Source organism: Grammomys surdaster, unplaced genomic scaffold (assembly GCF_004785775.1).
Source record: "Grammomys surdaster isolate TR1022 unplaced genomic scaffold, NIH_TR_1.0 126086, whole genome shotgun sequence".
NCBI lineage: Eukaryota > Metazoa > Chordata > Mammalia > Rodentia > Muridae > Grammomys > Grammomys surdaster.
The window spans coordinates 248,276-275,682 of NW_021620894.1; the positions used below are offsets into that span (position 1 = coordinate 248,276).

General features: G+C 43.5%; 1 protein-coding gene across 3 annotated transcripts in view; it reads left to right on the forward strand.

The window, feature by feature from the left end:
* Fez1 (fasciculation and elongation protein zeta 1) overlaps nucleotides 1-27,407 on the forward strand; it is a 62,108-nt gene that overhangs the window by 17,871 nt on the left and 16,830 nt on the right. For all 3 annotated transcript variants that reach the window (XM_028755842.1, XM_028755841.1, XM_028755843.1), the window contains exons 2-5: nucleotides 4,527-4,882; nucleotides 11,662-11,761; nucleotides 21,312-21,398; nucleotides 24,534-24,702. In XM_028755842.1, coding sequence (XP_028611675.1) covers nucleotides 4,572-4,882; nucleotides 11,662-11,761; nucleotides 21,312-21,398; nucleotides 24,534-24,702 — 667 coding nt within the window. In that variant the 5' untranslated portion in view covers nucleotides 4,527-4,571. The remainder of the gene's footprint in view (nucleotides 1-4,526; nucleotides 4,883-11,661; nucleotides 11,762-21,311; nucleotides 21,399-24,533; nucleotides 24,703-27,407) is intronic.

Sequence of the window (27,407 nt, forward strand, 5' to 3'; positions counted from 1 at the left end):
TTCCTTTCCTTTCCTTTCCTTTCCTTTCCTTTCCTTTCCTTTCCTTTCAAGTGTGTGTGTGTGTGTTTGTGTGTGTGTATTATGAAATCTCTTTGTGAGCCACTAGGCATGAATGGCTGATGAGTACATGCAAAGAGGCTAGTCCAAAGAAAGACTGTAACTATAAAATGACTTAGTATAAAAAAAGGGGGCTCTGTATTTTAATATGAATTATGTATTAATATGGTCATACTTTGGATATATTGGATTAAGTACATATGTTTCTATAATTAAGACTGTAAAGCTATTAAAGTGAGCTCCTAAAGCTCATGTTGCTCTATGCCAGTATTTTTATAGTAATTCATAAGGAAATCAGACCTGGGATACATGCCACTCAGCCAGCCACTGCACTTACGAGTCTTGGCAGCATCCCCTCTTCCCGTGTTGAAGATGGTCTGAGTTAGGGTTCCTATTGCTGTGATGAAACACAGTGACTAGGGGCAATTTGAGAGGGAAGTGTTTATTTTTGTTTATAATTCCTCATCACAATCCACCATCAAAGAAGTTAGGGCAGGAACTCAGGCAGGAGCCTGGAGGCAGGGACTGCAGCAGAGGCCGGGTAGGAACATTGCTTACTGGCCTGCTAGTCACGTTGATCAGCCTACTTGTTTATCTGACCTCCACGTGCCCGAGGTGGTGGGTGGCGTGGACCATAATGGGCTGGGCCCTCCCACATCAATCACCATCAATCACTAATTAAAAAAATATGCTGTAAACTTGCCTAGAAGCAAATCTGTTTTGTTTTGTTTTTCGAGACAGGGTTTCTCTGTGTAGCCCTGGCTGTCCTGGAACTCACTTTGTAGACCAGGCTGGACTCAGACTCAGAAATCCGCCTGCCTCTGCCTCCTCCCGAGTGCTGGGATCAAAGGCGTGTGCCACCACCGCCCAGCCTAGAAGCAAATCTTATGGAAACAAAATTACTCACTTTTGAGCTCCCTCGCCCATATTACTCTCAAATTGACAGTAAAATACCCAGGAAAGGATGGAAACCAGGGCCTCTACCACTGAATCACACTCCGACATTGCTCTATCTGTTTTGGGGTTATTTTTTTTTTTCCAGTATTTGTTGTTGTTCTTTCCTTCTGTCTTTTTGCTCCTGCTTTTTGTTTTTGTTTCTCTGAGATGTAGTCTTACTATGTAGTCCTGGCTAGCCTGGAACTCACTACATAAACCAGTCAGGGAGTATTTGTTTGTGCCCCCTGAGTGTTGGGGATCTAGACATGCTGCACCATTCCTGGCTGATAGAGCCTTCATATAATTATCCTATATTAGCTTTTGTAAACTTTAAATGCTCAGAGTGTATTTTGATGCCATGGTAACTGCCTTCATTTCAGTAAAATCCCAGTAAGGGCCATTTCTCATCTAGCATGGCCTCTGCCTTGCTTAGAGTTTAATTTTTGTATGTAGAAGTGGAGAGTGAGGACTCACTAGATAAACCCCATGACTTTTGATATCTGTTGGCTATGGGTCCAGTTTACACATCTGATCAGGAATCATACAGACCAGAAAAGTTGGGCTACTTTCTACTTACCAGGAAGGAAGTTGGGCAAGTATAGGCAGGTGACAGACGGAGATGCTGTTGGAAACTGTATATGGGGCAGAAGATCATTTCTCAATGAGCACTCATTGATCGGTTGTCTGGCCACAGGGCAGTCAGTGTGCTAGAGACATGGAGGATATCCAGAGGACATCTGTGCCTTCAAGGAATTTATACTAAAATTGGGAAGGGCCCTAGAGATGGGAGGTGAAGCAGAAATCATAGTTGAAGACAATTATGAAAAGGGCTGGATGAGTGGGTAGGAGTCACAGACCTGTTAGGGTTTAGAAGGATGCCTAAGTGTGTAGCCAGCATCCAATATCCTAGATGAATATGTATCGGCCTTTGGAGCATGTGGGTTTAGCCCTCTGCCCCCACCACCTCCTTGCCTCTTGAAACAGGATATATCTCACTCCTATTTTCCAGGTTGCTCTAGAACTACTCTAACTCAGACTGGCCTGGAAATTGAGACAGGATTCCTACCTCAGATTCCCAAACACTATATGTGGTGTGATTCACCATTCCTGACCAAAAGCTTAGCTATATTTTGTGTAGATTTTTAATAGTGGGTGGATGGTAGTAGAGATCTCCACATATTAGGTAAGTGCTTTCCCATTGATCCATAACCCCCGGCCTTTATTTCTTAGAAGATAGCAGATCACAGGCTAGCCCCAAGTTTGGGTTCAAGACATCCTGTATCTTGAGCAGCTGTGACTCCTTTGGGTTCAAGCACCACTGTGTTGGGCTGCAGAGTGTCTGTTGGTGTTTTATGCATTTCTAGGATTTATTAATGAGGAGAATAATGTCTAGATCCCTTTCCTCAAGTAGAGCCTCTCTCCTTTCCCTGGCATTTTTAGAGAATCTCACAAAAGAATACTATAAGCTTTTGTATGCACGATGATATACTAACTTCTGCATCCCTGGGATATTCAGTGTTATTTATTCACCATAATCTTGTCTGCTGCACCTCAGGAACCACTCTGTTACCTATAGCATAGGCCAGGCCTGTTTCAGAATTTAGAGTAATTCCAGTTTTTGACGGGAGTAACTGTATATTCTGCATGTGATCTACTGTGCTTTGAGGTAAAGGGCTCTCTTTCTTTCTCTCCTTTCTTTTTCTTTTCTTTTTTTCTTTTTGGCGTTAAGGATGGAACCTAGGGCCTCACGTCTTCTAACCTTGTGTTCTGGCACTAAGCCACACTTTCATTTCCGTCTGATTTAAAGAATTAATATTTCTTCAGCAAAACACTCTTGATGGGACACACTGAGACTGTGAGTAGCTTTCTATGCATGTTAGGTTTCATTGTCAAATAAGGTTAGGTCAAGTTGGGTCTTGATACAAGGAGTTGTGAAAAACAAACAATGTCTAAACTACTGTCTGGTAGCATAATAGCACAAGCTGTAGTCCCAGTACAGAAAAAGGGGAAGGAGGGGAGGAGCGGGAAGAGGAGGGGAGGAGGAGGGGATGATGATGATGATGAGGGCATGAGGAAGAGTAGGAAGAAGAGGAGGAGGAGGAAGAGGAGGGGAGGAGGAAGAGGAAGGGGGACAACAACAACAATAACAACAACAACAGTACTCACCACCACCCTAGACTTTTTTTTTTTTTTTTTGATTTTTCAAGACAGGGTTTCTCTGTGTAGCCCTGGCTGACCTGGAACTCACTCTGTACACCAGGCTGGCCTCAAACTCAGAAATCCGCCTGACTCTGTCTCCCAAGTGCTGGGATTAAAGGCGTGCGCCACCACCGCCCGGCCACCTTAGACTTTTGGAGCCCATGGTTAGGAGCGGGGACCTGTGAGTAATAAAAAGGGAATCTGTTGAATAACATTGGCATTAATCATTCCCCAGGCACGTTTTTGAGCTGTGTTTACTCCTATAATCTTATAACAACCCTCTGAGATAGATCCTGTTGTTTTCACTGGCTTGAAAAAGGAGAAGTTAGTTTGCTTATGGTCAGGTCGTAGCTGATAGGGATAGAAGAATTCGAACCTGGGTGCCCCAGCTTGGGAGCTGCAGCACTTCCTCACTGTGCTTTCTGGGCAGCCCCAGAGTTCACTCTGTTCCGTCGCTCTTCTTATAAAACTATGCAGTGATATTTGAACTACTTGCGTGCATTGTAGTAAGCAACTTCAGAAGCCATAGCTACTTCAGTAAAGAATAACCTGCTGTTGTTGCTGCTGCTGATGGTGATGGTGGTGGTGACGTGTGTGTACGTGGGATACCCTTGTGTGCATGTGTGTATGTAGGCATGTTTACCACTGTGGGTACATTTGGAGGACAGAGGTTGATGGCCACAGGGCTTCCTCAGTTGCTTCTCCACGTTACTGTTTTGTTCCCCCACCCCCAAGAAATAAACGAGGAAACTTGGTTCAAAGCAAAGATATAGTATAGATAAGAAATACACTTATACAAGGCCACATGGCTGATGGTACTCAAGGGAATCCACCAGCTAGATTGCCTGGCCTGTGAGTCATCTGCTAATCACCAGCCTAAAGCACAGGGGTTAGACATACACTGCTATACCCCAACTTTATGTGGGTGCTGAGGTTCTGAGCTCTGGTGACCTTCTGAGCCATCTCTCCAGTCCCAGAATATGTCTCTTGCTTTGTTAGACATGTTTTATTAGCATATATATATATTAATTGTACAAAATGATAACTGTGCTTCCTTATGATCTTTTCATAATTTATATCATGTGCTTTGATCATGCTGACCCTCCTTTACCTTTCCATGGCCCCAGTCACTCTCCCACAGGTCCCTTTCCTCCAGTCAAACAGTTCCCCTTCTGCTTTCAGAAGCATTTTTTAAAATCTAGGTTTTTGCACGGGAGAGAAGGAGTCTTTGTTTTCCAAGGGACATAGAGTAATGGAAGATGTGATCCAGTTCCTCCGCAGAACTGGCACAAAAGCCCGGGCCAAACTCACACCGCCCTGTGTCTTTCTTCCAGGGAAACAGATCTTGACAGTTGCCGTCATTGTCCTGCGGTGCTAGGATGGAGGCCCCACTGGTGAGTCTGGATGAAGAGTTTGAAGACATCAGGCCCTGTTGCACCGAGGACCCAGAGGAAAAGCCACAGTCTCTCTATGGCACGTCTCCTCACCATCTGGAGGACCCTTCCCTCTCCGAGCTTGAGAATTTTTCTTCCGAAATCATCAGCTTCAAGTCCATGGAGGACCTCGTGAATGAATTTGACGAGAAGCTCAATGTCTGCTTTCGGAACTACAACACCAAGACGGAGAACCTGGCTCCAGTGAAGAACCAGTTCCAGATCCAGGAGGAAGAGGAGACTCTTCGGGATGAGGAGTAAGAAGCGTTAGCTACCCTCTCCTGAGCCAGACCGAATCCATAGACGGCCTTCTTGGCCTAGAGCTAGCTTCCGTCTACGAGTTTACCTGGACTGGACTAATGTCCTTGTGTTACCGGTGAGGCAGAGGCAGTACCTCGGTGACAGCTGACATTATCTCTAGATGTCCCTCTGTAGTCAGCTGCAGAAAGCTTTCTTGGATTGGAACTTTAGAAGAATGAAGGATTTAGAATTTTAAGAACAAGAAAATGTGGGGATCTAGCTTCCTCTCTTTCCCTCTCCCCCGTCACCTCTCTCTTTTTTCTTTTCTGAAAGATTTATTTATTTATTTTTAATTTTATTTTGTGTGTATGGGTGTTTTGTCCACATCTAAATATCTGTATCACATATGTGCTTTGTGCCCATAGTGGCTAGAATAGACTGTGGGGGGTTCCCTTGAAATTGGAGTTATAGATAGTTGTGGGCTGCCAGGTGAACGCTGGGAATCCAACCAGGTTCTTCTGAAGATCAGCTAGTTCTTTTGACTGCTAAGCCATCTCTCCAACCCCTCTCTTTCTTTTTACATTTTTTATGTTTATATATATTTGTATATGTATGTATGTATACATATGCACATATACACATATATACACATACACGTACATATATATACATATATACATATATACACATACACATACATATACATACATATACACATACACATACATACACATATACATATCCACACACACAGGTCATCATGCATGCCTGGAGGTTAGAGGACAACTGTTTCCTTCTACCATATAGGTCCCAGGGATCGAACTTGGGTCACCAGAGTTGGTGAGAGTTGCTTTTAGTCACTCAATCATCCTGCAGTCTCTCTTTCTTCTCTTTGGTAACCTTCCCAGATATTAAAAACAAGGACAGGAAGAGAATTAATTAACTGTGATGGGCTAACCACAAACTGGACAATTTTGCCTCAAGAAACACCCAAATTACAGAATTACAAGTCTCAAAATTGTTTATAACTCCCAGACCTGGAAGTTCACAAGCGAAACTGAGAGACCTGGAAAAAAGGAAGTTGAAACTAGGGGGTGTGTTTTTTTTTTTGAGTGTTGGAGCATATTTCCCATATTGCTTATTAGCAGTCTCCCAGGGCCTTAACAGCTGTGAAGGAAAAGAATCAGAGGGAAGCATTATGTGAGGAGAGGCTAGGTCAAGAAGCAGTTGTGACACAGAGAAGAGTGCCTTAGGCTCTGTTAGTATAGTGCTATTGTGGTTCATGGCTGTGAGGTTCACAGCACTTGGGAGGTAGATGCAGGAGGGTCAGAAGTTCACGGTTATCCTCAGCTACATACGCCCTGTTTAAGACCAACTGGAATACATGAGATCTTGTTCTCAAAAAAAAGAAAGAAAAAAAAGAAAGAAAAGAAAAGTATTTAATCTGTTTTAGAGATTTACAAGAAAATGCATGAATTCCTGTACAGGTAAAATGTGTATTAATTCTTCTTTAGAATTCACACCAAAAAATGTTTATTAGGACCAACTGTGCTCCATTCCTCCTTCCTATGCAAGTGTCCAAACTAGGGCTTTGCACAGGCTAGACAGCTATGCTACCTCTGATCTACTTCCCAGGTCCCCCTTTTTGTTTGTGGACTTGAATAGAATAGAGAGAACCACGCCCACTAATTGGGCAAGAAGTACATTCTAGAGGATCCTGATGCGGAAAGGCTTGCTTGATGACTTGAAAAGAGATAGGGCTGCCCCTCTGAAAAGACAGGAGCTATGCATGGTCTGTCTTGTTCACTGTTATATACTCGCCCCCAATCCCACAGGTCTTAGTGTGTAGTAAGTGATCTATCTGGTCATGTTTTTAAATGAAATAGATACTACTGACTGAGCTGCTCGAGTAACAAGAGGTAACTTTGTAGGTCCATGCATTGTCTTTCTAGGCCGCTCTTCTCCCTTTAATTAATGCTAACCTGGGTTTGTAATCATGCTTTTCACTCCGGTGACCAGAGCCGTAATGGTAGGTTGTGTGTTTCAATTCAGTTTTAATGTTTCTAACTGGTTCTTTTTTTTTTTTTTTTTTTTTTTTTGGTTTTTTCGAGACAGGGTTTCTCTGTGTAGCCCTGGCTGTCCTGGAACTCACTCTGTAGACCAGGCTAGCCTCGAACTCTCGAACTCAGAAATCTGCCTACCTCTGCCTCCCAAGTGCTGGGATTAAAGGCGTGAGCCACCACCGCCCGGCTAACTGGTTCTTTCAAAATGCTGGGCCAGTTATAGTTTGCTGAACTTCTGTAAGTAAGGAGGAGGAAGGCTGTTGGACTTTACTAGATAGGGCATGCTCTTTTCTTTTTAAAGCACCAGGAAACTAACTAGAAACTGAGAGACTAAGAACTCTAATTCGGATACTCTCTGTGTGACCTTGGTCAAGTCACTTAACTCTAGTGGACTGCATGGATGTTCATTGTTGGAACCTCTAGGGCTCGTTCTTGACGACGCAGGGCTAAGGGCTTACAGAGGGCCTGATTTCTTTCCTCACCCAGGATGAGTTCTGAAAATGGCATTTAAAAACAAGCCCAGTTTCTATTGTATTGCTTTCAACTCATCATCTCTTTGCAACAGAACTCTGCCTCTGCCTATGAGAGGTGAGAGCCCGTGTGCAGCTTCTTATTCCCTCCTGGTGTGTTAGCAGAGGCTGCTCCACGTTAATTACCATCAAGTGGGATTATTGGGCTTCTCCACAGGCATTTTTTTCTGCCTTGACAGCCTCACTGATGCCTCATCTAAGAGACTGGGGTTGGATAATTGCTGAGCTAGAGGGAGAGGAAGATGCAGGCACCAGAAGGAGAGGAAGAGAGAAATTGACACTGCACCTTCTAAGCGTTTGGTGCATCTAGGACCCCTGTGAAACTCAAGATTAAAAACGAGAATCACGTTGCATACTTTGTTTTGCAGACAGTATCCAGATCATTCAGCTGTGGAATTATGACTAAGCAGAGGAAAAGGATGACTCAAAGTCTAACCTGGTTGTAAGGCTCCCCTAGGGTTACAGGGATCACCTCTTCGGGTTCAGCATTTGGAGGGATTCTCATCCATAAAGAAGTTGGAAGTGTTTTGAGTGGAATTAGAGATTAAAAAGTCGAAGCCCAAAATAAAACAAAGGGATTCTTGGCTAAATGAGACTCTTTTAAGAAATCACAAACCACAGAGGAAATGCAGTAATGGCCTGCAAGTCTTCATCTCTGTGGTTTGGACCTATTTGGCCAATAGGGAATTGACTGATCTCTGGTTCGAAGCATGGAAATTCTGATACTAAAGGACAGCTGCCTAGACACATGCCGTAATGGCCGCTCTTTAGAGGAAGAGGCAAGGGGATGGCAAGTTAAATGTAACTTTGGGCTACATAATCAGTTCTAAGACAGTCTTGTTTGTAAGAGACACTGTCTTTAAACATGATTTTTAAAAGCCAGATTTAAATAGTATATATTCCATCTGTCTGTCTATCTGTCTGTCTATCTATCTATCTATCTATCTTTCTGGTTTTGAGTTCAGAAAATGTTTGATAATCATCTCTCCTCCTCCTCCCTCTCATTCTTTCCCTTTCCCCCTCTCCCTCATTTGCTACCTTCTTCCTCTCTTCATCCCCTTACCCTTTTAGGTATTGAAACAGGATCTTGCTACATAGACCAGATTGGCCTGGATTCTCCTGCCTCAGCCACCTGAGTACTGGGTTTACACCATCCCCACTGGGCCAGAAAGAAGTGTACACGAGGCCACTCCTTTCCCTTGTTATAAAAGATGGGCCTGGACTTTAGAAACTTTTAAAAGCTACTACAAACTGGGAGTGGAAAACTAAACCAAAGCAAACTAAAAACAGGAGTGGGTAACTCTCATACACCTCCTGTCTCACTGGGGTTGTTCTTAACCCTTGCTATACTCTGCAGAAGTCTAAACATTTGGGAGCAATGGTCATTTCCCATTCTTCTGATAGACATTATGAGCTAAAGACAATGTTAAAGTCAAAGTCTACCTAATAAATAAACCATCACTAGATATACTTTAAATGGAAGATAAGTAAATGTTTTCTAGTTTTCTAGTTGGGTGGTGGTGCCACCCAGCCCACCACTTTTAATCCCAGCACTTGGGAGGCAGAGACAGGTAGATCTCTGTGAGTTGGAAGCCCACCTGGTCTACAAAGCAAGTTTCAGGACAGCTAGGGCTATGCTGAGAAACTCCATCTCAAAAAAAAAAGAAGAAGAAGAAGAAGAAAGAGAGAGAGAGAGAGAGAAAGAGAGAGAGAGAAGGAAGGAAAGGAAGGAAGGAAGGAAGGAAGAAAGAGAAAGAAAGAAAGAAAGAAAGAAAGAAAGAAAGAAAGAAAGAAAGAAGAAAATTCAGTTATTTTCTTAGAGGTTCAAGGTTCTTAGAAGTACAAGGGAGAGATAGTGTTTATTCTAGTTACGTATTTGAGAGAATCAAAAGTGTTGTGGAAAGGTATGAACTACAAATATATATTCATATTAACATATGTAAATGTGAGCTTTGTATTATTGGACCTGGAAAGTGGCTGACTGAAGACAATTATGGGATTTATTACTAACTTAAAATTACATTAGCCCTTTGAGCTGAGTTTCATATTGTTAGTCAAGATGTATAGGTGTATAGTTGTATAGGTGTATAGGTGTATAGATGTATAGTTTCAGATTTGCAACGTGTATACATGCCTTTGTACAATCCACTCCACTGGGGAACAGCATCCTTTCCCAAATGCCTGGCTCACTTCAGGAAAAAATAGTTTAAATGATTCTACTGTCACTTTCAGGACTTACACAGTCTCAAGGCCAAGAGAAAGTATGCAGTCCCTTAAGATTCCAGTTTTCCTTCAGGAAAAAAAAAAAGACATAGCTTATTTTGGACTTTGCTGAATCTCACTTCTCCAGCATTTCCTGTATGGACACAGCTGAAGGAGCGTGCACTCCCAAAGCACTAATGTAACACACTGATGCAAGCGCAGGCCCACGACCTTCCCAGTGGGTGTGGCAGTTGGAGCATTTTCTTTGAGTTAGCAAGTCATATTTTCTTCTCAGTTCCACAAGGCCAGTGGGACTTGAATTATTTATACAGCTTTATTAGTGCCCGGCAGGAATTGGAATACCATCCACGGTTTAAGACGCAGGCTCCGGGGTGGGGGAGACGGCTTAGTGGATGAAGTGCTTGCAGCACAGGCATGAGGAGCTGAGTTTGGATACCTCAGCACCCCCTTACAAAGCTGGGTGCACTGGGAGGGTTCGTCTGGAACCTTAGTGTTGAAGGGGCAGAGGCAGGTGGGTCATGGGGACTCAGAAGCCCGCAAGCTTAGCCAAAAGGGTCGATTCAGCAAGAGACTTTGGTCTCAAAAATGTGATAAAGAGCCATAGAAGATAGCCAGAATTGTCTTTGGCACGCATGCACGCACGCACGCACGCACGCACGCACGCACGCACGCACGCACGCACGCACGCACGGTGAATCCTCCCATATACACACAGGAAACAGGCTCTGAAATCCCGCTGAGTAGTTATCACATGGACACTTGATGACTTTGTTTTCTCAAAGTGCTTTTCTTTCTTTTTTTTTTTTTTTTTTGGTTTTTCGAGACAGGGTTTCTCTGTGGAGGCCTGGCTGTCCTGGAACTCACTCTGTAGACCAGGCTAGCCTCGAACTCTCGAACTCAGAAATCTGCCTACCTCTGCCTCCCAAGTGCTGGGATTAAAGGCATGCGCCACCACTGCCCGGCTCAAAGTGCTTTTCTTGTGTGGAGAAAAATATCAAATATATATATATATATATATATATAAAGTTTTTGGAAAATATTTAAAAATAAAAAATTTTCCAGGAAAAATCTCTCTTTTTTAAAAAATGTCCAGATACCTTATACTATTCCTGATTTTATGACAGTTACCTTATTTGATTCCAGCGTCTGTGCTTAGGTACCTACTATTTCACTCATCTTCCTGATATGTTGTGACTTCAGAATTTTTTTTTAACTCATCCCTTCCCACCTGCCCCAGAACTTAGTATGTAGAGCAGACTAAGCTTCAGACTCACAGAGATCCACTTATCTCTGCCTCTGAGCGCTGCTGGGGTTAGACGTGTCACCATGCTGGGCTTTTTTTTTTTTTCCTGTTTTGTTTGTTTGTTTGGTTGGTTGGTTGGTTTTGTTTTGCTTTTTTACGTTTGCCTTGGTATCCATAATGGTAACACTGTACCTTTAAGTTCTACATAAGAAGGCAGGGTTGTGTCACTGTGTGTTCCCTAGAGCATTTTGAGAAAGGAGTGAGCAATTACAATATTGGCGTTATCCTTTCTGCCTACGTTAGATACCAAGGGGCTGATTCCTGATAGGAAGATTACAGGCCTCTGAAGTTGAAATGTGTCATCTAATCTTAATGAGACTCAGCTAGGGTTTCTTTCAATCCCTTCCTCTACCCTTTGAGTTTCTCAGACTATGGAAAGGAACAGGGATATTTCTGAGGCTCAGAAATAAAATGTATGGTTGGGGTGCAGATTAATTTCTAAGCACAACCAACCACCCTTTTCTCTGAAGCCTCTTGTGAGGGCCTCATGCCCATGGCTTTCTCCTCTGGGCATGCCTCTAATTCTGCCTCAGCTGCTGCTCCCTCATGCTGGAAGGCAGATGACCTCAGCCTGGCACACACACAGCAGCCTCTCTCTTGCCTGGCCCAGCTCTTCCTTTCTCCAGGCGGGGTCTAGCGGCAGATGTGTGCTAATGAGAGCTTTCCTTTGTTTACAGGGTTTGGGATGCTCTGACAGACAATTACATCCCTTCACTCTCAGAAGACTGGAGGGACCCAAACATTGAAGCTCTGAATGGCAACAGCTCTGACACTGAGGTACCTCTCTGGGGCCCCCTATTTAGTCAGGATTGGGAAGATATGGAATCCAGCAAGAAAAAGGTCCAACAACTCAATAGCCTTCTAAAGCAACAGTTCAGAGGTATTGTCGGGAACAAGCATCACCAGAGCCAGTGTCTCTGACATGGGACTGTTGAGGAAGATAAAATGTAAGGTTGGAAGGATACCCAGTGTGTCTGAGGTAATTGGGATGGTTCTGCATCAAAAGAGTAAGGACGGATACTCACTTCCCCAGGCTTCTCTTTTTTTCACTTGTTCCTTCTTTGTGGTACTGAGGCTGGAAACCAGGACCTTGCACATGTTAGACACAAAGCCAGTGACTACACTCCCAGCCCCCAAGATGTCTTCTACTGCTGTTCTGTGTGTTATGACCTGCAGAGTAAGTTGGAGAAGAGTGACCATCACAGGTCACTTATTCTCGTCAAATAATTTTTTTTAAATCAGGTAACCAGGTATACTGGTGGCACACCTGTAATCACAGCACTCCAGGCTCCGAGGGAAGGGGATTGCCACATGTTTGATCAAGCCTGGACTCAGAATGAGACTCCAGTTTCATCAGACATACAAACAAACTCGTTTTTTTAAGAATCAGGTTTTGCTGTCTAAAATGAATTTATGGGAAATAATGAATTTATTTCCCATAGAGCCATCAGAGGCAATGCTTTGAGAAAGCACTTGGTGAACCTTTGAAGCTTGACAGTTAAAGCAAAGGTTCAGGTAAAATGGCTACACAGTGGTTAGGACGGTATTGCTTTGTTTTCTTTTCTTTTCTTTCTTTCTTTCTTTCTTTCTTTTTTTTTCTTTTTCTGGTACTGAGGGTTCCTTAGAACTTCAACAGGGCTATAGAGATGGCTCAGTGATTAAGAGCACTTGATGACCTTGCAGAGGACCAAGGTCAATTCCTCACACCCATATCAGATGGCTTACACTTGCCTGTAACTCCAGCTACAAGGGATCTGATACCCTCTTTTGCCTCTGTGGGCACCCTCATACAAATGGCTTTCACTCATGTAGATTCATACACACACACACACACACACACACACACACACACACAGGAATGCACACACTTAAAAAAAAGGAAAGTTTTTTTTAAAAAAAGAGGGCTGGATACTTCTTTAGAGTTGACTGTATAGTGTCTCACAAGATCCAGATTGCTCCTCATGGGCTTACTATATATGTACGATGAGTGGTATTTTAGTCAGCAGAGAAGAGTATTTATTGTTGAGTGACTTATACGCAATGGGCATTTATTTTCCATAGTTCTTAAGACTGGAAGTCTAAGATCAAATTGTTGTCAGATTCACTCTGGGGAGGGCGTAATATCCGTTCACAAGTGGCACTTTCTTTGAGGTCCACACATGTGTTCAAATGATGTCCCTTGAACTTATTTTATAAGGAATTAATTACCATTCATGAGTGCTCTACCTGCAATACCTAATCACCTCACCAAAGGTGCTGCCTCCTTTGTCAGTTTGGAGGTCAAAGGTTCAGCAAAAATTGAGGGGTGGTGGACAGGGGGAGACAAATACAAACGCTGAGCTACTATCCAGGTGAAATGGCTACTCACTGGTCAAGAGGTATTCTTATAGTAAACAGTTAAATCATTCAATGGTTTGTTCATGTTAAAAGACAATTTCTACCTGTTTCACTCTCTAGTTTCACCCATGAAGAACATTTGACAATTCTGTATACAGGAAATGCTGGCACCAGTCTGGGGAGTCAGCAAATGATGATTTTTTTTTAGGCAGCTGATATATAGCGGTGGATCACATCTTCTGGAGAGCTCAAGAATTTGTCCTGAGTAGAAGAGCAGGAAGCAGATGTCTCTGATTGGGTGCTCTGTCTGCAGATTACTGCTCAAAATAGCGCAGCAAAGGGACCTGCATTTGGCTGACTTGTTGGAAAACTGACTACCTACCACTTTAAGGACTTCTAATCATGTACAATTCAGAATACTCAGGACCTCCAGGCGTCATTGCCGTGCAAGACAGTGACTTTGAGGCTATGGTTTACTGCAAGCCCATTCAACAGTGACACCAGAGCCTGGGTCTCAAGTCCTCTTTGAACCCCTGACTGTGCATTTTCTCTTGATGCACATTTATGTATATAGTATCTCATAGGTTTATTTTATTTCATTTTATTTTATTTTATTTTATTTTTTTGGTTTTTCGAGACAGGGTTTCTCTGTGTAGCTCTGGCTGTCCTGGAACTCACTCTGTAGACCAGGCTGGCCTCGAACTCAGAAATCTGCCTGCCTCTGCCTCCCAAGTGCTGGGATTAAAGGCGTGCGCCACCACCGCCCGGCCCAGTATCTCATAGTTAAGTTACCTAAAACAGAAGAGAGGATGTTGGATTGGTGTTGCTTCCTCCTTAAGTGTTCAATAGGCTACTGCAACAAAACGACCTTGGCCTGGACTTGTAGGTTAGTGTGTGTGTGTGTGTGTGTGTGTGTGTGTGTGTGTGTGTATGTATGTGCATGTGCGTGCACGTGCGTGTGTGTGTGTGTGCAGAGGGTAGAGGCCCATTCGAGGTATCTTCTTCTGTTGACCTCCATATTAATTTTTGAGCCAAGGTCTTGTACTGGACTTGGAGCCATGATTCAGCTAGACTGGATGGATAGATGGACCCTGTCTTCATTTCCCATCTGTAGTCACTGAGATTACAGATGAACACACCATGCCCAGCTTTTTACATGGATGCTGGGGATTTGAACTCAGGTCCTCATCCTTTTGCAGTAAACCGTATTACCCTTTGAGCTATCTCCCCAGACCGCTGAATCATAAGTCACTTATTCAAGGAATTTACGAATTTGTCTATAATCTTCTTTTTTTTTAAAAAAAATTATTTATTTATCTTATGTATATGAGTACACCATTGCTTTCTTCAGACACACCAGAAGAGGGCATCAGATCCCATTACAGATGGTTGTGAGCCACCATGTGGTTGCTGGGAATTGAACTCAAGACCTCTGGAAGAGCAGACAGTGCTCTTAACTGCTGAGTCACCTCTCCAGCCCTATAATCTTCTTTTAAAATTGAGTTTTGTTTTTGTTTTTGTTTTTTCCGATACAGGGTTTCTCTGTATAGCCCTGGCTGTCCCGGAACTCACTCTGTAGACCAGGCTGGCCTTGAACTCAGAAATCCACCTGCCTCTGCCTCCCAAGTGCCTGGCTTAAAATTGAGTTTTAAATGTACTTACTTATTTTGTGTTTTGTGGTGGGATGTGCACAACATGGGTTTATCATTTCTATCAGTCTTTTCAGGGGACACTTTTGGTTCCTTTGTCCTTTAAAGTTCTGATTTTTTTTCCTTAGTTGACTTATTTTCTTAGTTTCTTTTTAATTTTTAAAAAGTTATTTATTTGTATTTTATTTGTTTGGCTGTTTTGCTTGCATGTTTGTCTGTGTCCTAATTAAGTGCCTAGTGCCTGCAGAGGCCAGAAGAAAGTATCAGATCCCCTGGAACTGGAATTGGCAGATGTCTGTTAGTTGCCATGTGGGTATCTGGAATTGAACCTGGATCCTCTGAAAGAGGAGCTAGTGTTCTTACACACTGAGATATCTCTCCAGTTCTCTCTCTCTCTCCAGTTCTCTCTCTCCCTCCCTCCCTCCCTCTTTCTTTCTTTCTTTCTTTCTTTCTTTCTTTCTTTCTTTCTTTCTTTCTTTCTTTCTTTTATTTTGTATATATGGATGCCTAGATGTATGTTTGAACACACTTTACATGCTTGGTGCCCAAGGAGGCCAGCAGAAGGTATTGGATCCTCTAGAACTGAAGTTACAGGTGATTGTGAGCAACCATGTGGCTACTGGGAATCAAACCTGGGCCCTCTGGAAGAGCAGCCAGTGCTCTTAATTGTGGAACCATTTCTCAGTCCCCCTGCAGCTTTCTTTCTTCCCCTTCTTCCCTGCACCCCCCCCCCCCAGCCCTGAGTCAAGGTTTCTCTGCATAACAGGCCTGGCTGTCTTGGAACTTGCTTTGTAGACCAGGTTTGAATTCACAGAGATCTACCTGCCTCTGCCTCCCGAGTGCTGGGACTTAAGGTGTGTGCCACCACACCCCAGCTTTTTAAATTTCTTTTTTCACTTTTCTTTGGCATTCCAGTTTGTTCTTGAAATGGAATTTTATCTAGAACCCTTTACTTTTTTTGTTCATTTGTTTTTAAGACAACGTCTCACTATGTAGCTTTGGCTGTGGTAGAAATTGCTATATAGATTAGACTGGCCTTTAACTCAACAGAGATCCATCTGCCTCCAGGTCAAGTGTTGGGATTTTGTTTTGTTTTATTGAGAAGGGACTAGGGGAAACTCACTAATTTGCTGAAGCTATCTTTAGACTTTAAATTTTCTTCAGGTCTCTGGAATTACAAGCCTGTGCTATCATGCTCTTGGTATTTTTATAGAGCATTTTCCCCAGAGATCACATTGTACATTTTCAGTTACTTATAGTCTATTTAGAAGAAAAATTTTGCCTCTTCAGATAAAATCCGAAGCTTGAAAGTTTATCTATTCCCTCCAGTCTTGTGCTGTTATTGTGCATTTCATTTTTATTTATATCTTGTACTCCACAACACAAAATGATTTTTCTGAAAGAAGAAGAAAAAAAGATCATTTGATTTTTTGTCTCGGGGTGATCATTCTAGCACTGAAAACTCAGCACTCAGGAGGTGAAGGCAAGAGAAAGCAGCGAGGTCAAGGCCAGTTTGGCTAGCATAGCGAGTTCCAGGATGTATAGACCTGAACTCAGAATAGCAACGAAACCAACCAATCAAATAAAAACCTCTAAAAGCAAACAAATAAAATTCTCGATACTTTTACCACTTCTGGTATTCTTATACTTTTCAGTGGATCTGGTTTTTCCTCATTTCTTTCCAGTCCAAAGCCTTACGCTGCCTGCATCTAGTTCCTGGAAACAATTGCCTCATAGATTCTATCCAGATGTGTCTTTGCTGTGGTGGGAGGGGCGGATCCAATGCTGCTTGCTCCGAAAGCCTTGAAGAGACCTGATCTGTTTTTCGGATGCATGTATAGTATTTATTTATTTATAGTAAGAGGGGAAAATGTTTGGGCCACATTCTCTTGGCGCCCGGGCTAGTTTTGAACTCCCAATCTGCCTGGCTCCAATCCCAAAGTACCCAATTAGAGAAAAGGACTCAACAGTCTCTGAAGCCTTCCATAGACTCTCACAGACACAAGGTTTAAGTGTTACAGGCTTGGCATTACTTTCCAGCTTTATATTGCTGGGTGTCAGTCCTGGTGCACACCTTTTCCTCAAAGCAGGAAGAAGAAAAGCTGCTGTGGTCAGTTCCCACCCCGGAGTCATGTCTTCTTAATTCTAGGAAGAAGGCCCTTGGGTGGATGGTTTTTTCTTTATAAGAACCTCATTCACTTTGACAGCAAGGAAAGAATTGTCAGGTTTAGTCCACAAAGAAACAGACACCAAGGAACAAGCTGTGGATAATTTTGAGCAGGTAGCTTTGTCATCGCCACACAAGTAGCCAGGGAAGTGACTTTGATGTCTGTGTCACAGGACAGAAATAAGAGCGTCCAGATGCTGTTGTATTCACGTGCTGTTGTTTTTCAAAATCCCCCCCCCCTTGTTCAGTTAAGCTTTTTGCTCAAAATACTACCTTGGTTTGAGAGGGGAGGCCTGGAGTCTGTAGACAGTCAATGTGAAAGGAAAGGGTTTGTTCAGAAGTGTCAGTCAGAGCTGTCAGGCAAAGCAGACTCTGGAGGATTGAGAAAACAATACAGGCTTGATGGAACCAGGTCGGGGTGAGGCAGGACAGAGAGTTAGAGCAAAAGTCAGAGATGAAGAAGGCCCGAGACAGTCCGGGTGGATGTGGTGAAAACTGAGAGATTGAGCAGAGATAGCAGCTACACGAGGGAGGAGCTAGGGCTCTCTTGGGGTGCATTGTGTGCGCTGAGCCCTTTGTTTTATTTTTTCTGTGGTGGATTTCTGAGAGCCAAGAATAGCAATGCTTATAGTACCCGCCACAGGGACGATGCTTTCATGAGCCTGTAATTGACCTTCAGATAGATCTCTTTACCTAATTCTAACAATTTAAGCCCGGACTCTTAAGCTTTGTGCCTGAGAGAGGCACATAGTAGGTGTGGCTCACTCGGGGCCATAGTTGGGATCCATTAACTGTGGAATAACCACTAGGAGCCTCCCTCTCCTACAAGCCCCGCCCCCGCGTGGGAGAAACTTGCAGAGGGAGATGATCTGGGTCAAAGTTGCGATGCTGAATTAATGAAGTAAGTGCAATGAAAGTGACCATGTTTCAGAAAATGGAAGCACTCGCTTTTCGTGTATTTGTTCTCCGGTGGCTCAGGCCTTGAACTCCCTGCGTCGATAGAAATGGTAGAGAATGACTTTGAACTCCTGATCGTCTGCCCTCCTTGTGTTGGGATTACAGGCAGGTACCGTCACATTTGGTCTTTTGCTGTTGTTTTTCAGCGCTCAGGATCCATTTGCACTTGCTAGGCATGTGTTCTTCCACTGAACTACAGTCCTAGGTCATCGTTTTATTGTGGGGATGGAATCCAGGGCTTTCTCACTGAGCTATATCCATAACCTGTTATTTGTTCATTTGCTTTTATTTTGAGAGAGGATCTCACTGTGTAGCTCAGGCTAGCCTCCCTTAACCTCTTGAATACTGGAATTACAAGTAAATACCACTATATCTAGCCACGAATTGCATTTTCAGAACTTTATCTCAACCTATCATATCCGAATTTGAATTTCGGGCAAACATTGCTATCAGAGGCTTATAAAAGTAATTCCGACAGAAAAGAAAAGAAAATCCTCCATTTCCCAATAAGAGCCAGCCTTCTACCCGGGACTGCCTGACTCTTGGGAAGTTCTGCCTTGTGGCTGCAGCTGTGAACAAAGTGTGGCCCCAGGAGTTTTGTTCTGCCTGGTGGGGGAGCTGTGGAAACAAGCAGCTACCACAGGTGGCAGATTGGCTGAGATACAAGCATATGGATTCCAGCGCAGAAATAGATGCTGCCATCTGCCCGACAGCTCCTCTGGTGGTCCCCTCACCTCCCTGCCATGCCCTTTCTCCAGGTTGAGAACAGATGGTGTTCAAGATACACTTGCTGCTGCTGCTGCTGCTCCTCCTCCTCCTCCTCCTCTTCCTCCTCCTCTTCCTCTTCCTCTTCCTCTTCCTCTTCCTCTTCTTTTCCTCCTCTTCCTCCTCATTTTATTATTATTATTTGTCCTGGTTTTAGGCAGAGATAGGAGGGGATGTGCATGGCTAGGGGGCACCTGCCAAAAGAAGTTTTGAGACCACACTACATGTCATCTGGAATCTCCTGTTAGAATAGGAAGAACTGTGTCTGCGGAGGACAGAGAAATCATCAGGTTAGCTCTTAGGGACCAAGAAAAGGTGGATTGTACGAGGGAGGTGGTTCTCTGGAGGAGTTTCCTGGATCCCTCTTGCCAACCTCTGTGTGATTTTCAATTGGATCTCTGGAAGTGGTTAGGTGATTGAACGTGCTCAAGATGCACACATAAACTCCCGACCATGAACAATTTGCGATATGGCCAGAAAAGTCAGAATTTGTCGGGTAGTGGAAGGATATCTTGGTTCTTGGCTGGGCATGGGTCTTGAACCCTGACTCCAATGGAGAAACGGCAGGTGTTCGGCCACGCCCCCAGAATCCGGGCTCCTACACATGGTCTAGATCTCCATTTAACCTTTGCCTTGCAGTCACGTTTGGCTAAGCAGGTCCTCCCAGAGAGGTTTGTGTCACCATCCACCTACAGGCTTCAGCCTCAAGAGATTTCCGTATTCATGAGTTACCTAAACGGCGGGGGTAGGGGAGTGGAGGGTGGGAGGGTTGAGGGCATAGCTAAATTAAGTGGCCCTCCTCTTTTTCCCCCTCCTTATTTAAGTCACGCCCGCCCTGGCTTAAACAGAGGGTGCACATCTCGACCATCTATCACACACCATGAACAATAAATCTCTTGGAACTCCAGATTTTCTCGTGTTATTGGGACCTGCCGTGTGGAAAGCATCCCTGTGTTCCACCACGTGAGACCCACAAGAATTGTTACAAATATCTTGTTGACCTTAGACATCTTCTGGAGTCTCGATGGTTGTGAACTTCTAGACTCTTCCTGACGATTATAGAATTTAGGTTGGCACAGGACAAAGAAGCTGAACAGAGTTCCCCTTCAGAGCTTTTCTTAGGCTTTAGTTTGCCCTCTTTTTTTTCTTTTCTTTCCTTTCCTTTCTCTCCCCTCCCTGCCTCCTTCCTTCTTTCCTCCTCTGTCCCTCCCTTCTTTTTCTCCTTCCTTTCTTTTCTTGACAAGGTCTTACTCTATAATCTGGGCTAGCCTTGGACCTGCCACTATTCTCCTGCCTCTGCCTTTGAGAAGCTGGGATTACAGGCAATCATCTGGTGCATCTGGCTTTTTCTGTTGTTGCTTTGTTTGAAATAGTAGATCTTGTAGCCCAGGCTGGACTTGAAGCTGCTGGGTAGGGATAGTAGGAGGGCTATCTTAAATTCCTGATCACCCTGGGTCTACCTCCTAAGTGCTGCAATCACAGGCTTGGATCACCATGCCTGGGGTTCACTTTGTCCTTTAGCCCATGTGATATAACCCATGTCGATTCCTCGCATTCTGTATCTGCTATGAAACTGCAGCTGGATTCCTATTGGATGGCATTTATTTTTTGTTAAAGAACTTTAATTTTTTATTTATTTTTATTTTACATGTATTGGTGTTTTGCCCACATGTATGTATGTCTGTGAAGGTGTCAGATCATGTAGTGACAGATAGTTTGTAAGCTGACATGTGAGTGCTGGGAATTGAACCCAGGTCCTCTGGAAGAACAGCCAGTGCTCTTACCTGCTGAGCTATCTCTTCAGCACCCATTATGATAAGGTAAAAGCTGTGACTATGTTAACTGAAACAATCTACTTCTTTTTTTTTAAAAGATTTATTTATTTGTTATATATGAATACATTGTAGCTGTCTTCAGATACACCAGAAGAGGGCATCAGATCTCATTACAGATGGTTGTGAGCCACCATGTGGTTGCTGGGATTTGAACTCAGGACCTCTGGAAGTACAGTCAGTGCTCTTAACCACTGAGCCATCTCTCCAGCCCAACAATCTACTTCTTAACATGCTCTCTATGATAAAATCTGGACACCCCCTTCCCCCTGATCAATAGACACTACTTAAGGAACTGTATCTTCTACATGAGCTGGCTATAGGGCCATTCACTGTGAGAAGGTTTTTGGATCATCCAAGGAGAACCTGCCTGCAAGTTGAAGAACACTGCCGATCCCCTTGAGTCAGAATGGTGCTGCCCGCTTTCACTCTATTGTCTGTCTTCTGGCCTTGCCAGCAATGCCTGCTGTGCCATAGGGGCAGATCTGGAACAGGGTGAAACTCGAATTCCTTTCCACACTCCCTCTTTAGACAGAGGGGGGCTAACTTGGCCCTGAAGTCACTGTCGTCTGATCTAGTCCTGCTGATGGGTCCAATGTCCCTTCCCCCTTCACCTACAGATCCATGAGAAGGAAGAAGAAGAATTCAATGAGAAAAGTGAAAACGACTCTGGCATCAATGAGGAGCCTCTCCTCACAGCTGACCAGGTATGAGTAACACTCGCTCCCAGGATCCGAGAACATTTTACTCTTCTAGAGAAACGGTTGCCGAGGGCATCCAGGTCAGAAGAAAGATGTGCAGACTGGAGGTCCCTTGTTGATGAGTTCAGTGTCTTTAATAAGAAGTTTAATTTCTTTCTCCTTATGCCTCAGTTTAACTGCTTACAGTAGATGTGGACGTTATCCCTAATACGTGGGTTGGTTGTCGCAGTTGGCGACAATAGCCAGAGACATGTTTAGAGTTTCCTGGCTTTACATCCTGTGAAGCCTGTATGGATCTGTTTCTTTTTAATTTAAATTTAAAAAGTTTTCTTTTTCAAGACAGTTTCTCTGGCTGCCCTGACTGTCCTTGAATTTGCTCTGTAGACCAGGCTGGCTTCAAACTCAGAGATTCCCTTTGCCTCTGCCTTCCAAATGCTGGGGTTAAAGGCATGTGACACCATGCTTAGCTTTCCATAATTTTTTTTATATATATGGAGCTTGGGTGTGTGTGTGTGTGTGCGCGCGCGCGCACGTGTGTTGATCTTAAATATTCCTTTTTGTTGCTATTGTTGTTGTTTAAGAAGCGGTGATAGACAGATGTCTGTGTGTTGGATGTCTTGTCACATTTTATAGAACTCTGAAAGTATTTAGCCTTCTGAAAGGAGTCGCAGAGACACTTCTGTCTTTGTGGGGGGGGAAATGCCATGCTTCACCTTGGAGACTGATTCGTTGTGTTGTAGCCGTGGTGATTTCTCTCTTTGGCAGAAGTGTTGAGTCTCCTTAGCCACTTCTCAGTCAACAAATGTCTGTTAGTGCTTCTTGAAATGTCTGTTAGTACTTCTTGGAGCTGGCCACCACGCAAGCTTTCAGAAGCGCTTCTGAAAAGATTCCACTGGAAACCAGCAGAACCAGAAAGTGCATTTTAGTAGAGGTGCTTCTTTGGGCTTACGGCACAGTTTTTTCTTTTAATTTCTTTCTTTTCTTTTCTTTTCTTTTTTTTTAAAGTAGGATTTAATATAGGTAAAGAATAGGAGATTGAAGGAAATCATGTCAAGAATAGGTATCTATGCTTGTAACCCAGTGTTTTGGAGGTGTAGAAGGGTCAGGAGTTCCTGGCCAGCCTTGTTGCATGAGACCCAGTCTCCCAAACAGCAAAACAAAGCAAAATAAAGGAATGGGGCTAAGAGTGTTTTGCGTTTTTGTTTGTTTTGTTTTGTTTTGGCTGGCCTGAAACTTGTTATGTAGACCAGGCTGGCCTTAATCTCAACATACCCAGCAAGGCTGAAAGTCTTTTTAAAAATATATTTATTTTTACTTTATGTCTTTATGTGAAGGTCTCTATACATGTTGATGTGTGGTAACAGGAGAGGCCAGAAGAGGGTGTTAGGTCCCCTGAAAGTAGAGTTACAAGTGGGTGTGAGCTACCAGGTGGGAACTGGACCCAAGACCTCCAGAAGAACAGCAAGTGCTCTTAACTGTGGAGCCACTGTCACCAGTTACCTCTCATGGCTAGCAGTTTTGATTGTGACTTGAAGGGAGGGATTGTACTTCAATAATAGGTTCTCATTAGTCCCTTTTTTTTTCATTAATGTGACTAAATACTTAACAAAATTGAACTTAGGGAAGGAAGGGTTCATTATGATCGTATTTTGAAGGTATAGTCCACCCTGTGCCAGTGCAGTCAGGCAGCAGGAACCTGAGGTAGCTGGTCACATGGCACGCACACTCAGGAAGCAGGAAGATAAATGCAGGTTCTCAGCTTCACTTTCTCCATTCTATTCTATTCTATTCTATTCTATTCTATTCTATTCTATTCTATTCTATTCTATTCTATTTTCAAGACTGGGTCTTACTCTGTAGCCTTGGCTGGCCTGGAACTCATCTTTTAGAACAAGTTAGCCTTGATCTCAGAAATCTTTTTACCTCTTCCTCCCAAGCATAGGGGTTAAAGGTTTGTGCCATTATCTGTTTCTGCCCCCTCCAGGACTCCCAACACTCCCTCAATGGTGCCTATAGTTAAGGTGGGCCTTACCACCTTAATTTAACCTAGTTAGAATTTCCTCACAGATGTGCTCAGAAATTTGTCTCCCAAATGACTTTAGAGGCTCTTAAATTGACTATCACTGTTAACCATCACAGGCACAATGAAAACTGCTCTCAGTCGTAAAACCTTAAAGGGCAGCTGTTTTACGTGGTCATGTTTTAGAAAATACCGTTCAAAGACTAGCCATGTCCTAAGTTTTCAGTTCAGTTGGAACACATTTGTGTATATAAACAGATTATTTCAAAAGAAGAAACCCTACCTAAGCCCTGTTCCTTTCAGTCCAGCCCAGCACAAAGAAACTTATGTCCAAATCACGGTCTTCTGGCTTCCCAGGTTGAGTCCCTCATAGCCCCGAGGAGAGGCTAAGATAGTTAAATATGCAGTGGTCACCAGACTCATCAAGATGCACCTTCTCATGAGAGCTTGGTTTACTCTCTTTATGTGCAAACAGCTGATGCCCTCAGTAGTTCGGTGGCATCCTTTTGGTAGCATCTACCTTGACCCTCAACTTGTAGGCAACTCAGCCCTCACATTCAGGACTCGGGTTCTTATCTACTTTTTGCTCTCCAGACACTGGCTGTCCTTTTATCATTTTCTGATCTTTACTTTGACTTTTCACTGGGAAGCTCCAGTTCCTGTCCAGTCGAATTCCGCAGAAACAGACATTCCTTCCCATTTGGGATTGTTCTGGGAATGTGTGTGTTCCTCTCCTTCCTCCCCTCCCCCACCTGTTACAAGAAGTGTGACAATTAAGGGACTGGCTTTTGTGTTATAGTTGGGCAGATAAAATATTTTCCCACTTAGAAACAAAATGCTTAGCAAACCGAAGTAAATGTTTACTTCCAGGCAGCCTTGCTTCGTTTCCTGAAAGAGTAACTGATTTCCAATAATGCATTCATCTAAATGGAGCACTTGGAAGAGGTTTGCATGAAAGTGCTTTACATTAAAGACAGAATCTATGCAAGCCTCTGAGTGGGTCTATTTTTATTATTATCCAATATTTATGAAGACGGAGAACGAATTAGGAATGCCGCCGACTACTGGAGTGAACTGGAGCACTCCTCCAGGAAGGAACAGAGTTTGTACTTTGTCCTTAGGTGATTGAGGAGATCGAAGAAATGATGCAGAACTCCCCAGATCCTGAGGAGGAAGAGGAGGTTCTGGAAGAGGAGGATGGAGGAGAAATCTCATCCCAGGCAGATTCAGTTCTGCTCCAAGAGATGCAGGCCCTAACACAGACCTTCAACAACAACTGGTCCTATGAAGGTAAGAGCCCCAGGGCCAGGTTCACTGAGGACCAAATGATTCCTTAGTGTTAGGCACTGGGTTGTTTTGTTTTGTTTTGTTTGGACAGTGTCTCACTATGAAGCCCTGACTGGTCTGGAACTCACTATGTAGTCCAAGCTAGCCTTGACCTCAGCCTGAGATTAGAAAAGATTGTGCCACCATGACTGCACCCTGCCCAGACACTGTTTACAAATGGCTATCAGAACTTGACCTCTGCCCTAACACAGAGGTTTGCAAATCCAGGAGAAAGGCGACATCTTCCTCATTTGGTATCTGAAGAAAAGTCAGCAGTTTTTGCAGGAGGAAAAAAAGGTAGAATAAAATTTAAGTGTTAAAGCTAACCAAACAAGACTAAAGGACTGAACCACTGCCCGAATGCAATCAGTGATGCTATTATAAAACCAATGTGTATATGTATATGTACACACACACAAATCCATATATGGTAGGGTGGTAGGAGGGGCTATAGTTCTGTGGCAGAGCATTTGCCTTGCATTTATAATAACCTAATATCCTAGGTACAAGCTCCAGTATCGTGTGTGTGTGTGTGTGTGTGTGTGTGTGTGTGTGTGTGTGTGTGAGAGAGAGAGAGAGAGAGAGAGAGAGAGAGAGTGAGAGATAGCAGTCTTAGTGTTTTCTACCACCCTCAAACCAACTCACACCATGCCCCCTGCACTGAGCTATCTTCTGAAGGTTAAGTGACTTATCCAAATCCACAGATAGAGAAATAGAATTATAAACAAAATCCCCTTGCCATTCAGAAAATCCTTTCCACAAAAATATGGGTGTGAGACAATTTTATTATTGAGTAAGCATTAAATGAGAACAGGCTACACATCCCAGACAGTTCTCTAAAGGACAGCAAAGACTGAAGGAAATTGTACTCTTGTTATGACTAAGTGGATAGAACCCATTACCTTAAGTAGGTTTTGCAATTTGGAGTCAGGTGGCTGAGTTAGGCCTCTGTGCTTCCAGACAGTGGGAGATTAGGCCTTATCTTTCTTTATGATTGCATTTCAAAGCAATGGCTCTCAGTTCCCTGAAGAAAACCTTCTTGAACTATGGAGACTGGAGGGGGCTTATTTAGCCATTAAAAATTTAATATATATTTGAAAAAGACAGACATAGAAATTCTAAGAGAAAAGGGATATGGAGAAGAAGAAAATTCGCTATCTCCCTCCCTCTCCTTCCCTTCTGTGTGTGTGTATGTATGTGTGTGTGTGTGTGTGTGTGTGTGTGTGTGTGTGTGTGTGATGTTTAGGGCTGGGAATTAAACACAGGGCCTCATGTCACCATGCTAGCATACACTCTAACACTGAGCTAACACCCTCAGTCCTCTTCCTTTTTTCTTTCAGTGTGGAGAGCAAAGATCTCATTTTCCATTTACACCTATCAGGGGCAGTGCAGATAGCACTTGAAACCAGGGAAATGAACTCCAGAGTCCAGTCTTTAATGCTTGTCTCACATTACCTCTCTAACACAGATTTATAGTCATGACTATACAAAGACTGGGCTGGATGATGCGTGAAATGAAAACGTAATAAAAAATCAGTCGTAGGATGCTTATGTGCGTGCTGCACTGCAGGAGGAAGCCTGCTCTTGCAGAGATGTTACTATGAAGTGGGGTTGCTAGTGGGGATGACACAGAAACTGTGTTTGTCAGGGTACTTCCATCCAAAGTTCATGTGGACGTGGTAAAAACTGAGACAAAGTCAAGCACCACATCCTGAGAGCAAAACTGCCTGGCCCCAAGGAGATGAGGCAGGCCAGGCTGTGCCACCACAGGAAGCCAATGGGATGATGGAGTGGGTTTGGCTGCCTAGCTGTATTCACCACCCGCCCAGTCAGGCCATTCTCAGGCACACAAAGGGCCCAAACATAGAAGCACTCAGCAAAGCAAAGTGAAATGGCAAGAGACAGAAGGAGGGGGACAGCCCTAAAGAGCAAAACAAGGCAGGAAGGGACAGCTGAGTCATCAGAACTGAGGAGGAGGAGTAAGCACTGAGGGGAAATCAAAGATGTTCCTTAAATCTATTCTCTGTATTTTATTAATATACTTAATTGGCATGTGGCAAATTTATGTGTTTATGGGATATTTGAAACATGTCAATACATTGTACACAATGTGTAATGAGTATATCCAGGTGACTGGCTTGGGTCATCTAACACAAAGTCATTTCTTTCTGGTGGTGGGGTTCTCTTCTCTCTCTCTCTCTCTCTCTCTCTCTCTCTCTCTCTCTCTCTCTCTCTGTGTGTGTGTGTGTGTGTGTAACTGTGTGTGTGTCTGTGTGTTACTAGGGGTTACACCCAGGGCTTCTTCCTTGCTAAGCAAATGTTCTGCCACTGACTACATTCTCAGATATGTGTCAGGAAGATTTACAATCCTTTCTGCTCACTAGATGTGGTAGCAAATACCTACCAGCATTCAGGAGACAGGGGTTAAGAGGAAAGAGAGCTAGAGGCTATCCTTGGCTACTAATTGAGACCTTGTCTCAGAAAACAAAACAGCAAGGATTGGAAAGATGGTTCAGCATTTAAGAGCACTGGCTGGTCTTGGCTACTTATGGTTACCATTTGTAACTCCAGTTCCAGAGGTTCTGATGCCCTCTTCTGGCTTATATGGGTACCATTTACATACAAGTACAAGGTACACAGACATACATGTAGGTAAAACACCCATACAT